Source organism: Poecilia formosa, unplaced genomic scaffold (assembly GCF_000485575.1).
Source record: "Poecilia formosa unplaced genomic scaffold, Poecilia_formosa-5.1.2 Scaffold241, whole genome shotgun sequence".
NCBI lineage: Eukaryota > Metazoa > Chordata > Actinopteri > Cyprinodontiformes > Poeciliidae > Poecilia > Poecilia formosa.
Genome location: NW_006800180.1, coordinates 316,272 through 331,323, shown reverse-complemented (window position 1 = coordinate 331,323; position 15,052 = coordinate 316,272). Strand labels below are relative to the sequence as shown.

At 40.2% G+C, this 15,052-nt stretch overlaps 1 protein-coding gene across 2 annotated transcripts; it reads right to left on the bottom strand.

Annotated features, from left to right (window-relative positions):
* Positions 1-204: 204 nt before the first annotated feature.
* Positions 205-15,025, bottom strand: capn3a (calpain 3a, (p94)). 2 transcript variants are annotated; one of them, XM_016680423.1, is made up of 21 exons: positions 14,569-15,025; positions 14,232-14,301; positions 12,976-13,094; positions 11,862-11,995; positions 9,973-10,141; positions 9,717-9,800; positions 9,542-9,636; positions 9,350-9,427; positions 8,620-8,780; positions 8,279-8,448; positions 8,154-8,165; positions 7,807-8,015; positions 5,120-5,156; positions 4,933-5,010; positions 4,756-4,813; positions 4,383-4,456; positions 3,945-4,013; positions 3,688-3,766; positions 2,776-2,892; positions 2,491-2,549; positions 205-939 (listed from the first exon to the last, which is right to left on the bottom strand). In XM_016680423.1, the coding sequence occupies exons 1-21, from the start codon at positions 14,818-14,820 to the stop codon at positions 913-915; spliced, it is 2,151 nt and encodes a 716-aa protein (XP_016535909.1). In that variant the 5' UTR covers positions 14,821-15,025; the 3' UTR covers positions 205-912. The 2 variants fall into 2 exon arrangements, with proteins under 2 accessions (XP_016535909.1, XP_007569545.1); XM_007569483.2 differs by having other exon boundaries at positions 4,392-4,456; positions 14,569-14,820.
* Between the last annotated feature and the right edge of the window lie 27 nt (positions 15,026-15,052).

The window sequence follows — 15,052 nt, the reverse complement described above, 5'->3', positions numbered from 1 at the left end:
ACCAGCACAATGTTCTGTTTATGCAAGTGCTCAGTTCACCTCTACCTGGCATTCCTGAGTTTCTTCAAGTTTTTCATTTATCAAAGTTCTGACGAACTTTTTTTCTAAGAAGTGCGTTCTAAGATGTTAATAATAAAAGAAAAATGTGTGCAACATAAAAAAACGGTCTGTTTTCATTTAACAAAATATTTTCAAATCAGACATGGTGGAAAGCAGTCAAACCAACAGCTACATATTTATTTATTGGGTTAAGATGATTAAAAATGTGGTACACTCAATTGACCAAAGCCTTTATAAGTAATGGGAGGGGGAAAATGAATCACAAAAAGCTGCAGTTCATCCTTTTGCCATAATCTTTCAAATCCATATTTCTGATCTTTAATCAAGCTTAAAAACTGAAAGACAGACAGCAGGAGCAAAGCCCTGCTGAGGTGGAACAGAGGAGGCCTGAGTTTCTCCAACACGGAGAGAGCTGTATGCGACATGGATCAGAAAAAGTTTTTACCAACAAAACTGAGTGGTTAAAAAGAACGTGATGAAAATTGAATGTGAGAAATATTAAGCCCAGGTCAGAGGGTTGAGTGGTATAAGAAGAAAACATGATGCATGAGAGAGGGGCTCTGTGAGGTATTGTGACAGTAAAAAGAGGTTGGTTGTGTTTGCTGCCTGAGAAAAAGAACAGTACAACAGGTGATGATCTCCAAAAAAAAAATGTAACTGAGAAGAGACTGATGTGGTGATGGTGGAAACAGAACGGTGGAGGTGAAGACGTCCTTTGGAGCTTCTGGAGGTGAGTTGATGTGGATGAAAGCCAATGGCGGTCGGGCCCCCTGAATACTGAATACTGAGGTAAAGGCTGGCAGGTCTGGTCCTCATGTGGAGTGGAGTTCACCTGGGAGAAGGTGGGCCTGTCTAGGCGTACATGGTCAACTGGAGCCACTTCAGAGGGAGGGAGAAGAAAAACATTTTTTTTTTTTTTTTTAGCAGAAATAAAAAAAAATCTTTCATGGTTCAGTTTGCAGTCCTAGAATACTTTTTTTCTATTTTTTTTTAACCTAAGTTTAAATGCACTACAGAAAAAGAAGAAAGTCAGTTTAAGTTAAAAATGTGAAAATATAAAACTGATTTCTGTGTTGTGGATGCTGGTAAACGGACCAGGGTGATGCACAACATCTTGAATGACAATAAAACAAATTTTATGTTTTTTTCTTTTTTTTAATGCAAAACATTGTGCAAAAGTTTGTATGTATTGTCAAAATGATATGAACACCCCCACTAAAAATGTCTTGTGTTTAGTCACCAGAAAGATTCTAGCATTGCTGGATATTTTTGACCGATGTCCTGGTTGGTTGTAAAAGTTCAGCCTGTTGATATTTTTGTGGTCAAGAATGAGACAGATTTAGCCAGATAGCACAGGCAGCTGATGTGAGGAAACACTTTCTTTTTCTTCTTTTACAAATTTTAAGATGAAAACAAAAAATTACGTGAGCACTTTGTTCTTCTTTCATTCTAGTTTCACAGTAAGAAGGAACACAACGTACAGGGATTTTTACTCCGAAGTAAATGTTATTGTTAGCTAGGCTTAATTAGTCACGGTGAGCTAAAGCTAGCTAAGCTAAGCTAAGCTAAATACAGAAGCGTTTTCAAAGAGTGGCCTATATTCCGTTGTTGGGATATTTCTAATTTATATTTGAATGTATAATTATATGTTTTATGCGGCATAGAGCCCGTCTGGATAGGAGAAAAGAAAATCGTGGTAACGACTTTAATATCTCATAGGAACGACTTTTTTCCCGGTCGTGTCACCAGACGGGCTCTGTAGTTGTAGGTCTAACAACTTTGTTTTTTGTTGTTTTTTTTTTTAATATTTAATGTTTTTGGTGAGCATGTAAAAAAGCAATTTAAAATATTTTTTAAAAGCCAACTCGTGTTTTTAAAATTTTCATTTTGGCCCATGAGGCATAACCATTGGCATAGTCCGTTCATTTTCAACATGGTGGAGCTCTGAGTGGTTCTCCAAACTTATACCTTCATCCACTCCAAACCATTTGGTGCTGGAACACCCAACTGTCTCCAAGCGTAAACTATCTAGTTGGTGTTTTGATAGAAAGTTGTAGAATTTGAAGGTTGTCCTCCATTATTCCACTCTGGCAGTGAAATACTCAGAACGATGCTATCTGTACCATAGTATTGTGTTCTTAGATTTGAACACCTCCAACTAAATCAATCAGTTGAAAGCTTGATGATGGCAAGAAAAAGTTTGTAGTTTCTCTGCAACCTGCTCTTGTACTTATATATTTCAGGCTGGATGCTGAACAACAGTTGAAATCCATTAAGACAAACCTAAATGTCTCTCATGATGAAGATTATCTGTGCATGTGTAAACTTGTGGTTGGCGTCAGATAAATATGTCAGAATATTACATTTGTGTCATGGTTAATTTGGCTGTCATGCCACAGTGTGTATGCAGGCGTGATGATGGCTTCGTACCTCCAGGACGCTGAGTCTGATGGTTCCATCTCCATCCTGGTCAAATGCTTGGAAGGCCCCTGAGAAGGAAAACAGTGAACAGTAAGTGCTGCTAAACATTTGTGAAAGCTGCAGTATATAACAACATATATTTTCACATATTTGTTAAAACTGCCACTTTGTTGTGACTGTATGACATGAGACAAAAAATAGGTGAAAAAAGAAAAAAACAAAATCAAACTTCTCCGCTTCCCTCCTGTGGTCCTACTGCCATCTGCAGGGACAACCAATCAGAGCCTGACTTACTGAACATGGCTTCGAGCCGAACCAGGCAGCTGATGAAGCTGTCGAAGTCGATGTTCATGTTCTCGTTGGCGTAGCGCATGGTGATGATGTCATACAGCTGGTTGTTGAGACGGAAGCCTGGACAGGACATAAGACACATGGCTGTACAGTGACAAGAACATTTAGAGGATGAGTTTAGGCTGCAGGTGAAGAAGAATCTCACAGTCAGTTTTTAAAATTTTTTCTTTTTATTCGTAGCAAAAACGTGACGCGACAATAACAACGGAGCACCTTAAGAGTCAAATTATGCAGTTAAACATGTGGTTTCAGCCCGAGTCATAAAATATTAGGTATAATGCTCATGTTGTCACTATAAAATGAGATCCATTGGCTCGTGTTGAATAACTGAAACCTGTTTTCTGTGTTTTTGTTTTTTACATAATTTTCCACAAATAACACCCTATAGAAAAAAATGTAAGCATTTTCTGTTAGCAAGTGTGTTAAATAATAATGTAACACACTTGCTAACAGAAGATGCATAATTATTATGCATTTTCTGTTAATTTAGGCTAAAGAAAAAAAATCTCCTTTGGCAAAATATGACTTAAGTCATTGTTTAGGAAGGTAATGTTACGTTAGTTTTTGTTTTCCTTTAAACCTAAATTAAATAAATAAATAAATTTCTTGCAGTGGATAGTCAACAAAAATGAGAAGTTCCCTTCTTCAAAAGACAACTCTAGGTGTTTAAACTTTCTAGTTTCATTTATTTTTCCCCTTCTTGTTGGATCATCACATGAAATCCTAACAACACACTGAAGCAATGTGACACAATATGAAAAGGTTGTGCTTCTCATGATGTTGGCAAACTAAACTCGATTTTTTGTCCCGGTGCATCGTTAGTGACGACCCAAGTTACTTCCTGTCTGCTCCTACCTGCGTCATTGACGGCGTTCCTCATCTCGTAGCTGTTGATGCTGCCGGTTTGATCGGCGTTATAATGTTTGAAGATTCCCTGGAAAACAGGAACATATGAATTTGTCGCGTAAACAGCTGAATATCATCCCAGCCCAACTGCTCGTAATGAAAAATACCAGCTAAAAAAATGAATTTTTTTTGACGCCAACACTACAAAACACTGCTATTGCATTTGACTCAGCTGTTTATTCTAAATGAACATGAACGTCTCCCACCTGCCACTGCTTGATCTTATTCCACAGATGTATGAACTCCTGCAGGTTGAGTCTACCTGTCCCGTCCATCTTAAATGGACACGGTTAAGACCAAACTCCACACCATTACGTGCTTTTAATTTGAAATGGAAGTCTTTCCCTCTTTTCATTTTACCCTGTTGACTATCCATGAATGACGAACATCGTGTGAGGCATTTAATAGGGAATGTGGGGGGAGCATTTTCTCAAAGGTAATCTATCAGTATATTCAGCATTACTGAAATAATTGCTAGTCTCAGCCCCGTGCTGGTTGTATCAAACAGGAGCCGACTCCTCCAGGCTAAGTAGAGTTTTCGGTTAAATCCAGACGTTGCCAAGGTGCCGTCACCGACCCGACCAACGGGTCTCGGCAGGTTGCGTCTCCTGTGCACAACACAGCCTGCCTGATGCGCTCGATACAAAGGATACGTCCATCAGAGCAATCATGCTCCTGCAGCTCTCCAGGCTGAAGCCCTCTGTGTTCAGGTCCTTATCTGGAGGGAAAACAAGATGGAAAAAATGTTTGAAAAGACACCACTTTTCTCGGAAAAGTAAAGTTACTACTTGAACTTTGTCACTTCTTACTATAATAACGACCACAAACTTCATTGTGACCTATTGGAAACGCCTGGCATTGCATCTAGATTCTAATGTAACTATAGATGGGACGCATTTATAAAGTTCTTTTGCGTTCTCCTTTCAGATAGTCACTACTTTCTCATGAGGCGTCTCATGAAGTTCCAATAACACACAAAGCTTTGCAGTTGTGACGTATCAAAAGTGTTGGACTTACGCGTGGTGATCACCCTGTTGAGAACGTTTCTCAGTTCATTCGCTGTGATCTCCATGTCCTGGGAGGGAGAGAACGAGCGTCGGACTGATGCACAAATACACTTTTGCCGTCAACACAGCTGATCCTAAAACAAATCATGCGAGTTTCTGCTTCCCGTTTCTGCCCGTCTGCACTCACGTCACCGGCTATCTCCTGAAAAATAGTCCGGAACTGCTGGTCCTCCTCACTCTCTTCCCCCACCGAGGCCGGAGCCGGCTGCCAGGGAAACGAGGTTCGATAAGAAAAAAAAAAACAAAACTAACAAGCGAAGAGACAAAATGTTGTCGTTCCAACCCAAAATGATGCGAAGCGAACTCAGACTTACCACAGGATGGTCCGCTTCGATCCTGTTCTCTATCTCCCTGGGTGAAAACGGACAAACAGCAGTCACCAGGCTGACACCAGCAGCATCTCATCTACACCTGGAGCTACATGTTGGTACCTGGTGCTTCCTACAGCCTGCAGCTGTAGGTGACCCTGTAGCATCTTCTCATCATGGCCATCTTAAGCCTCTATTGATTCATTTGAACAGTTCTTTTTCCAGGATGGAATGATAACACAACTTACAACTTCAATAAGTTTTGAAAACTCAAATTGGGAAGACATGTTTGATTTTTTTTTTGTGTGTGTGGATTTTCACTGCAAAGAACACAAAATCCTACAAAGTATTTTTGGTCTAGTTTCTTGTGCAGATATCTTAGTACGCTTAAAATAAAACAAAAGTAGCTTTTCAGCGAGATACGGAGAGCTTGTTTTAAGTCAATCATTTCTTAATGTTGGCAGATTATTTCAGTTATAACATTGCAAAAAAATGTCGTGTTACAGTGGTTCGCAAAAGTGTTCATACCCCACGAATGTTTCCATATGTATTGACTCTAGTCAGTCATTAGCCGTCAGACAACTTCTGAAGGCAACTGGTCGCACTTCTCGAAATTTTGATTTGTAAAAAAATGTTTTGAATCATGTATAATTTTCCTTCTGCTTCACAATTGTATTCTACTTTCCCATTAAAATTCAAGGGAACATACTTATGTCTCTGGTTGCAATGTGACAAAATATGGGAGAATTCAAGGGGTCTGAATACTTTTGCAAGCCTCCGAAAAAGTGAACCCAGAGGAACTAGGACTTTTTCATCAATATTCATGAATTATTGACTTAAAACAAGCTCCTTTATGTTGCTGCAAAGCTACTTGTAAGTTAGTTTAGTCTTGTTTCAAGTGTACTAAGATATTTGCAGTAGAAACAAGAACAAACATAAGGGTCAAAATTAACAAATATTTGGACAAACTTCAAACTTCTTCCAACAAATGCCAATCGATGCCATGCACTTTTTTTTAAGCTTTAACAAACTCATATTGATGCTTCTAAACATACTTCTGAGCATTGTGGCCAAATAGCTACATTTTTGGCCTCATCTCCAGGAAAAAAACTATCATCTGTCAATACAGGTTCATGAGTTCTGTCCTATTTCTTTATATGAGTGTGAAAGTTTGGGTCTGGTGCTTAAAAATTTGACACAAACTGTGTTTGACCACAAACATGCATCCAATTTGGGTTTGGAAATTATAGAAAATTATAGAAATAATTGCGGTGGATTATAGAAAATCCACAGTAAAGTCAAACTTGTTCACCTGTTTCTTGTTTCTAAAAACTAAAAACAGTTGCAATGAGACTTTCCAAATTAATGTGTCAACTTTTGACCAGGGATTTACACCAGTATTACTGATAGGAACTGTGCACATCTATCCCTCCTGTTTGCTGCTTCGTCCTCCGGTGGTTCACGCCAGTGGCTAGATCTTCCAGCACGAAGTCGTTCGAACGTTTACCGGATCACGCCCATATCGGAAGCCGCTTGTCCTAAAAAAGATTCCATAACAGCTTCGAACTCGGGCCGATTTCTTCCAGTTCTACAAATCAAACTGCCGTTAAAATCGTTCGCTCTTGGGGCTCTTTTTTTTTTTAAATTTCTTTCCCACCCAAACATGTGGTCACCACCCAACAACACAAAGCAGCAGCAGCGAGAAATGAAAACCGAGTGACATCCAGGAAGTAGGACTGGGTACTGCTGGAAATGATACTTTTAAAACTTCTCTGATGAAAGTTGGGTTAGGATTGAACTTAAGAAAGATTTACAGAATTTAAATAATTCACTATAAACATGGCTACCTTAGCAGAGATGCACCAATCAGTCAGAAAAGACAGGAATCTGCCCTGATTTCTTTCTAGTCCTTAAATGCATCAAACTGAACACCTACAGCCAATTTCTCACTTTAAACCAACAGCACATAATTTGATTCCCAATTTTAATATGTTCTCTAATGTATTATTTTCTAATACATTAAAAAAAGGCTTGTAGCAACATTTCAGGAAGACTTGGGGAAAAAAATCCTGAAGTCTGACAACATTTTTAGTTCTGACACCTCCAGCAATACCCAGCCCTCTTCTGCAGCATGTAAAGAAACATCAGAAATATCAAAAAGTATTTGGCCTTTACCACACAAAAAAAGTATTTACCCCCCATTTGTCCTTTACCATGACAGCATATGATGGCCATTGTAGATAGAAAACAAAAAAACAGTAATTCATTTCCCCCAAAATACTCTGAAATATTGAGATTAATCTTAGAAATTTTATGTACAATTAAAGGAAATTTCTGAACTTCAAAAGTTGAAAGTTTGTGAGAAAATGACTCGGAAATTTTGAGATTAATCTCAGAAATTTTGCAAAAAATAAAAAATGTTAACACTTTTGACTTTTGACTCCGAGGCATCTGAAATTCCTGAGAATGATCTCAAACTTTCAGAGTTTATTTTTTCTCACAAATCTTTGACATTTGGAGCTCACAAATTTCCATGGATTTTCCTGTTTTTTGTTTGTTTTGTTTTTTTTTTCTGTTTTTTTTTTGTTGGAAATTAATTCCTCTTTTTTTGTATCTACTATAGCCCTAACACACCGTCGTACTTTACAGACCTGTTTTTTGACTACATCAGGACCCCCGTGTCGCTCACTCACTCTGAGGTATTCCTCTTTTCAGAGAAGACTCTCAGGATGAACTCCCCCTCCTGGTGCGGCTCGTACGTGGAAGGCACGATGACGTACTCGCCGGGGCTCAGGCGGAAGCGCTGCGTCACCTCCCGCAGGTTGATGTAGGACTTGGAGCGGGCCTTGGAGGAGTTGAGCAAGAAGAAGTCCTTTTGCATGTGCTGCTTGTTTCCGTGCATCTGCAAAGATGAGCCGCAGCGACAGGCGAAAGCACGGATACCAAGCAAAGATCAGGTTTAGACAATAATCCCTTTGATAACCGATTAAAAACAAATGCAGGATACAACTGACGAATGTTTTGTTGACACCTTCCTCACCTCCTTTGGCACCTGTGGAGAGAATACAAGCGGCAGTGGAAACAAATAGAACATTTATTATTTCAAACAATCAAATTCCATCAGTTCATATTTAAACAAAAGTAGGTTTACGTTAAATCCGTCACCTCGTAGATGGCGAATCCAATGGTGAAGAGGTTGGCCCCCATCTTTCGCTCTTTGCGTCTGTTCTTCTGCATCAGGGACACCACGAAGGTGCAGACCACCTCGTTGTCTTCCGGATCGTCGTCCTCCTCCAGCAGGCGGAGGCGGTACTGAGGGTTGGTCCAGAAGGTGTCTGCAGAACAATCAAATCTTCTCACATTTACATGAAACAAACTTTCATGTTTGACCTTTTATGGTTTTGCACTGATTTGCAAAAGCCATTCAGTTTTTGTTGTTGTTCTTGTTTTAATCAACTGGACAGATGAAAGCAGACATTTTTGATTCATAAAAAGCTTTATTGCACCTGGATAGTTCCTGCAGCCTCCGGCAGAGCAACCTCTCACCCAGCGGCCCTCGTTCACAGAAACCGTCCACTTGTGGATCTTATCGTCCTCTAGGGCGTCGGGTGTCAGGTTACAGATCTCAATCTTAGTGTAATTCTTCTTGAAGTCCTCAAATGACATCCTGAAGGAGAGCAGAAAGTACAACAGACATCATGAATGAAAGGAAACTCAAAAGTGCCCTTTTGAGTTTTTTGTTGTATTGTGTGTGGCCCAGAGTAACATTTTCTGTATTTAAAATCCTACGTTACCAATGCCCCAAATATTTTCTAATTTTGCCCAACAAGACCGGCCGTAGTAAATCTCACACCAGCCAGCCGGCGGTCCCATGTAACTCACAAGGTTCCCTTATATTTTCCCACTTGAGCTCCTGCCCCCCAAAAATGTCTGTGCACACCAAATGCTTCTAAATAACCCCAAAGGATTTGCTCACCAGTAGAAAAATTAAAGTTTTGGAGAACCAAATCTGACAGAAATACAGTCGGATCATCTACATATGGCTGTGGACAACAGATAACTGACTGGCAAAGTTATCTTAGTGACGGAGACTGGGTGCTAAAATTAAATTGAAAGGTGCTTTCAACCAATAATTAGTTTTTACTCTTCAGCAGTTCGTTTATTGGACTTTTAAACATTCTTAAGCAAATCTAAACATCTTAACGGCAGTCGCATGTTCAATAACCCGACACTCACCAGAACTCTCCATCCTCTGCGTTTTGGTGCTGCAGTTTGTCTTTGTCAGCCTTAGAGAGATTCGCCCACTCTTTGGAGCTGTTGGAAATAAACAAAAAAGAAGATGTAAGTTCCTTAACAAGCAATGTATATCTGAGACTGGGGATAAAACCTTTAAGGAAAGTGTTAAACAAGAAAAAAAGAAATCCTCACTTGTCACTCCAGGGGCCGTTCCATTCCACCTGACCCCATGGGTTCCTGAGACGCACCAGACGAACTTTGTTCTCCTTTTGCTGGGAGGGTTTACACTGTCGTGATGCAGAGAGATGGAAATAGTGAATCGCACGCTGTGGAACCGAATGTGTTCCAGTTGAGCCGCCGGCTTTACCTCGCCCACCGCTGTCACAGAGTAGGCGTGACCCTTCACCAGTCCCGTCACAGTGCGGGTCTCAAAGCGAGCAGGAACCAGAGACTAAAGCCAATCATTGAGCAAAAATCAAGAAGAAACCAAGAACAGAGGAAGAGAAAATATGAGAAAACATAAAAGCAACACACAGACTACACTTCTAACTAACAAAAACTCCTGCATCATACTCAAAAAAGGCTTATCTTATATAGTCACAGTAAGATAACCGATCCCTCACATCAATGGAGCAGCCCATGAGTGAGCCTCTCTCCAGGGCTTTCTTCATGATCTTATAAAGCTCTTTCGGAGCTTCCTTCATCTCATAAAACTCTGTGACGCCTCCCGTGAAATCCTCCATGGCTTCTGTGGTGTTCCCGCCTTTCAGGGCCTCATAAGAGCCGTGAAGCCTAGACAAAGCAACAGGCAACAGAGACTCTTTGGTCACTTTTTCTCCTGTCAATTTAAATGTGTTTATTTAAAAAGGGGCAACGTACATTGATCAACAAATAAGGCTAAACGCAAAAAAAGCTAGTTGCCTTTTGGGCAATTTACTTGGTGCTACACATGTAGGATTGGGTATCAAGCACTTTCAAGTTCTGCCTGAACACATCTCTAATTACGCCTTTAAGCAACAACGTCAGAAACCATACGGACATAAAGGTCAATGTCTCCTTTAGTCACCAATTCTTACCCGCTTCAGCTTGCCAACATCATCTCCTCAGTGCTACCCAGATTGAGTTGTAACTCTGGACCAAGTAACTTAATTTTGTGTGGTGAAACATCTAGAAATCAAAACATTTCTTCAGCTTCCAGGGTTGTCGCTTGCTCCCCAACGTTAGTTCCCAATAGTTCCCATCAGAGAGTTCCCATTAGTTCCCATCAGAGAGTTCCCATTAGTTCCCATCAGAGAGTTCCCATTAGTTCCCATCAGAGAGTTCCCATCAGGAAGGTTTTTGCATTCTTCCTTTTTCTGTAGGAGTGAACTTTGATAGTTCTAATGCTTATTCAGACTTTGGGCTCATTACTGAACATCCAGGCAAGTATGTGAAATCCAAACCAGAATTGTGTGACTAGGGCTTGACAAACGCTCACTTTTATGCTGAGTACGCCAATCGAAGCAGCTTGCAGCATTGCGTTAGGCCATCTTAATCAATGATAGCCACAGTTCCTATTGGCTTACTAAAACTGAAGCCTTTTCAGCAATGGACTCCCTCACTTCACTAGTTTGTTCTAAAGAACCAAGATGTACAATAACCACAACTTTGACATTGCTTCTCTTTCCATGTTTCCAGTTTGCTGAGACAAGGTTCACCAATCAGGAGGTTGTCTTAGCAAGTTGGCTTCCACAGACTCTTCCAGACAGCCTGTATGGTGGGAAGATCGTAAGAAGAGTTTGTAAGGAAGTGCAGCCCTAGATCCTGGAGATACTAGCAACCCTATTACGCCTGAAGCCTTTGTGTTAGAGAAGAGGAAGATCTGACAAAAGCTGACCACACCACAAAGATCCCACTCTTAGGTTTTCTAAAAAAAACATTCCAAATGTCTTTTTTGAGCAATTTAGCCATTAGCAACATTTTGTAAGCCAGCATGTAGTCTTTACTGTAAGATCTGTAAATCTGCCTGTAACTTCTTCTGTAATTTGTCCAAAAGTTTAAAGTAACAATTAATGGTGAGACATGATTAAAAAACATTGATCTAGTTAATTAGAAGCTTTCACAGCCCCAACAATCCCGTCTTTATCCATTGAACCTTCCCAGGTTTGTTCCAATACCTTTGACATAAGAGGTAACATACAAATATGTCTGTAGACTACGTTAATAAAGGTTCATAGTCTTACAGGTATTACATCAGCACAGTTTCAATTAATTAATAAAGAAATTCCTGACACGGTGCAGGATAACTACTAGATGTAACCATAAATGAAAAAAATTGTAATTAACAATAGGGATCCACAATTGTTTTGAAAAAAAAACCCCACACATCCAAACTCGCATCCACAGAAACAAAAGAAATGCTACATCAGTAAATATAAACTATATGCAATAATGAAAAGTGATAAACGCAGTGCAGCAGCTGAAAGCACCTCGTAATGCCTCTGCTCTTTTATGCTAAGGTATTACGACTTACTTTGCGTAGGCCTTCTCCAGCAGGGCACTCCAGAACTCGTTTCTCTCGGCGGACTTCGTGAAGACCAGCTGGTTGTTGAAAGTCGGGACGCGGTCGTCAATGACGACGTCGACCCAGTCGCCGTAACGCCAGAACTGAAATACAGAGAGTCCAAAAACATGAGATAGATGACAATGTCTGAGTATGTTTGGTGATCCCTTCATTACTGGTTCTTCTTTTGTTATTATTGGACTTTGTGACTGTGGTACTTTGCTAAAGTACTTGTAGCTCCCACACATTTATATTTTGTTACATTACAAAAAAAACAAAGTTCATTATATTTCATTTGGATTTTATGTGACAAACCAAGACAAAGCAGTGGTGGAAGAAAAAAAGAGACGCGATTTTCAAGCATCTGAAAAGTGTGGCATGCATCATTCTCGTTGTGATTACGGCTTATAGCCTTTCTGTCCCGGCTTCACACATACAATAACATAAATTCTTGTCTATTTTTCTCAGTAAAATAGTTCAAGATGAGTCAAAATAGATGGAGAACATCTACAAATGTAAATTTCCACGTCTTGCAGCAGATTCTGAACTGGATTGAGATCTGGAGACTTTGACTGGACCACTGAACGCGCAGAACAGTGTATGCTTAGAACTGTTGTCCCGCTGGAAAGCTGAGCACCGTATTGTTTTCTTACCGCTCTTTTATAAATGCCAGATCTGTGGCATTTCTAAGTGTTACATTTTCTCTAACAAACTTCTACTAAAGAACAACTAGGTTTTCACTGAAATGGAATTATACACACTTATAAATAGACTTCTGAATGCAGCCGTTGTACCAGAGTTTATTTAATGGGATCAAAGTAAAACAGGCTAAACGCAAGACAAATATTTCAGATATCGGTCATAGAAAAACAATCTAAACAATGCATTATTGTCTTTACGATTCACAATCATTCACCACTTGCTGCTGGTCTACAACGTAAAAACCCAGGAAAATGCAAGATATTTATGGCTCGAAAGTAACAAAAGAACGTTTAGTATTTATAACGAAATACTAAACGTTCTGTTAGAATAGACATTCAACGGAACATCTGAAATTTTTATTTTTTAAAGTAGATGACCACACCTGGAAGTGAAAGATGCCGGCATAGTTCTCTGTGAAGCTTTGCTCCTGGGGAACAACTCGATAGAGGAGCTTCTCATTCAGGGTGAGACAAGCAATAGCGGCTAACAACCAGCAATCACCTAAACAGAGAAAACAAACTTTGAACAATGCACGTAGGTAAAGAACGTTCCAACGTGAGCGCTTCTGAGCCACAATTTCTACCTCCGACTATATTTAGCCCAGAATATATCGATAAGTTTTGTCCTGCAGGAGGGAAAGTTTTCTGCTAAGTGCTGATCGTTGTGCTTTTGTAACTGTCACACGAGAACAATGTGCATTTTTTTTTTTTTTTTTTACAACAGGGAATGATTAACAGTGTCTGCCAAGACTTTTGTTCCCTTTGGTCCCCTTTATTTGTTGTGTGAACGGAACAACAATGGGAAGTGCTGCCGGTCGGATTCCCTTCCAAAAGAGTAAGCACAAAACGGGGAGGCTGCTGCAGGCAGAGAGGCCGAATGCAGGGGAGACGTGGGATATGGAATAATCAACCGTTTTTGTGTTACTTTTGAGAATACAGATTGTTGTTGCAACAATCGTCGCTCGTTTTTATGTAATTTAGTTTCAGCCAAACCGTCCAAAACCTGTCCTTCCAGCTGAAACTAGTCGTTAATCATCTATAGAGGTGAAGAGCCGCTGTACGAGCAAGAGCAGCTGGTGTCAGATTAGGTTTTACTAATGCTTATAAACAAGTAAAATGATTTAAGTTTTCACATGGCTGGAATCAATTAAAGTTCACTCTGTTTTTGTTTCAGGAGAATTTTGAAATTATCTCTGTGATTAGAAATTGCTGCCCCATTTTGAAACCTAGAAAGCTTTAAAGGATAAAATCAAACTTTCTTTTGCTGTACAATGTTTAGCCTCCACGTTATCTGCTTTAAGTCTTGCTCTCGCTCGCTATCTCCCAGCCTGAATAAAATGCAAACATGTCTAAAACAGTTTCTTTTTAAATAGCTTCTTATCATTTCTGTGTTTTCTATACCATCTAAAAAAAATAGAATGCTTAATTTCTCACCCAGCGAGCCACCATCAATGTCAATAAGGCAAAAACAATAAAATCAGATTCCCGCCGTTTCAGTTCAACTCTAAAGAATTAAATAAATTCAACTTTTGAACGTCATCTTTTGAAAGTATAGGGAGAAGCACAAGATTTTAAGACTGAGTGGTGTTCCGCTGATGTTCCAAATGCGTTTTTAAAAATCTAACGAGACAGAGTTTACCAAGATCTCCCTGACAGATGTCTGTCCTACTCGCTCCTCCGACAATGAACTGAGGGTTTTCACTGATTTCCTGCGAAAACAAAACACAAACGAAAGTTAATTTCAGGTTAAATGTGGACTATAATGGACGGTTTAATATGAAAGACATTCAAAAAACAGGTATAAAGCAAAGCCTCTTCCTGGATAGCTTCACTTGAATCCCAACATTATTTCATAAGTTTGCTGATGTGTATAAAATTTGTGTATAAAAAAATCATGTCCTACCTCCCAAATGTGGGCCACCCCATCTTATTTTCAACTTTGTGAGATTGCCCTTCCGCCTGCCAACCCAACCTACCTTAGGCCTCTTCCAGACGATGTTCTTGACCTTGTTGGACTTGTGTCCGAGCTCCTTGAAGCCCAGAGACTCCACTGTGGCGGGGAAAGCTTCATCCTCAAACAGAGTCTTCCTCTGCAGGTAGTCCTGTCTCAGGGTGTTGTAGTCCTGGCCGTTAAACCGGATGGGCTTGTTCAGGGACCCTTCCCCGTCTCTCCGTTCTCGTTCCCGGATCAACCGGTCGCAGAAAAAGCCAGATGGCGTGTATGGCATCTCCACTCGGCAGACCTTCAATTTTTTTGTGAGGGGGGAGGAAAAAAAACTGGCCCTGGTCACCTGTACGAAAGTCTTACAAGCCAAAAAGACCCTGGCATAAATCCAAACGGCTATTATCCGATTGGCTGTTCCTCTGCGTGACGTCTCCCCCCGGTCCCCTTCGTCACACGCGGCGTGAAAGAAACGTTCACCTTTGGGCGGCCATTCACCTGGACGCACAAACGCCACA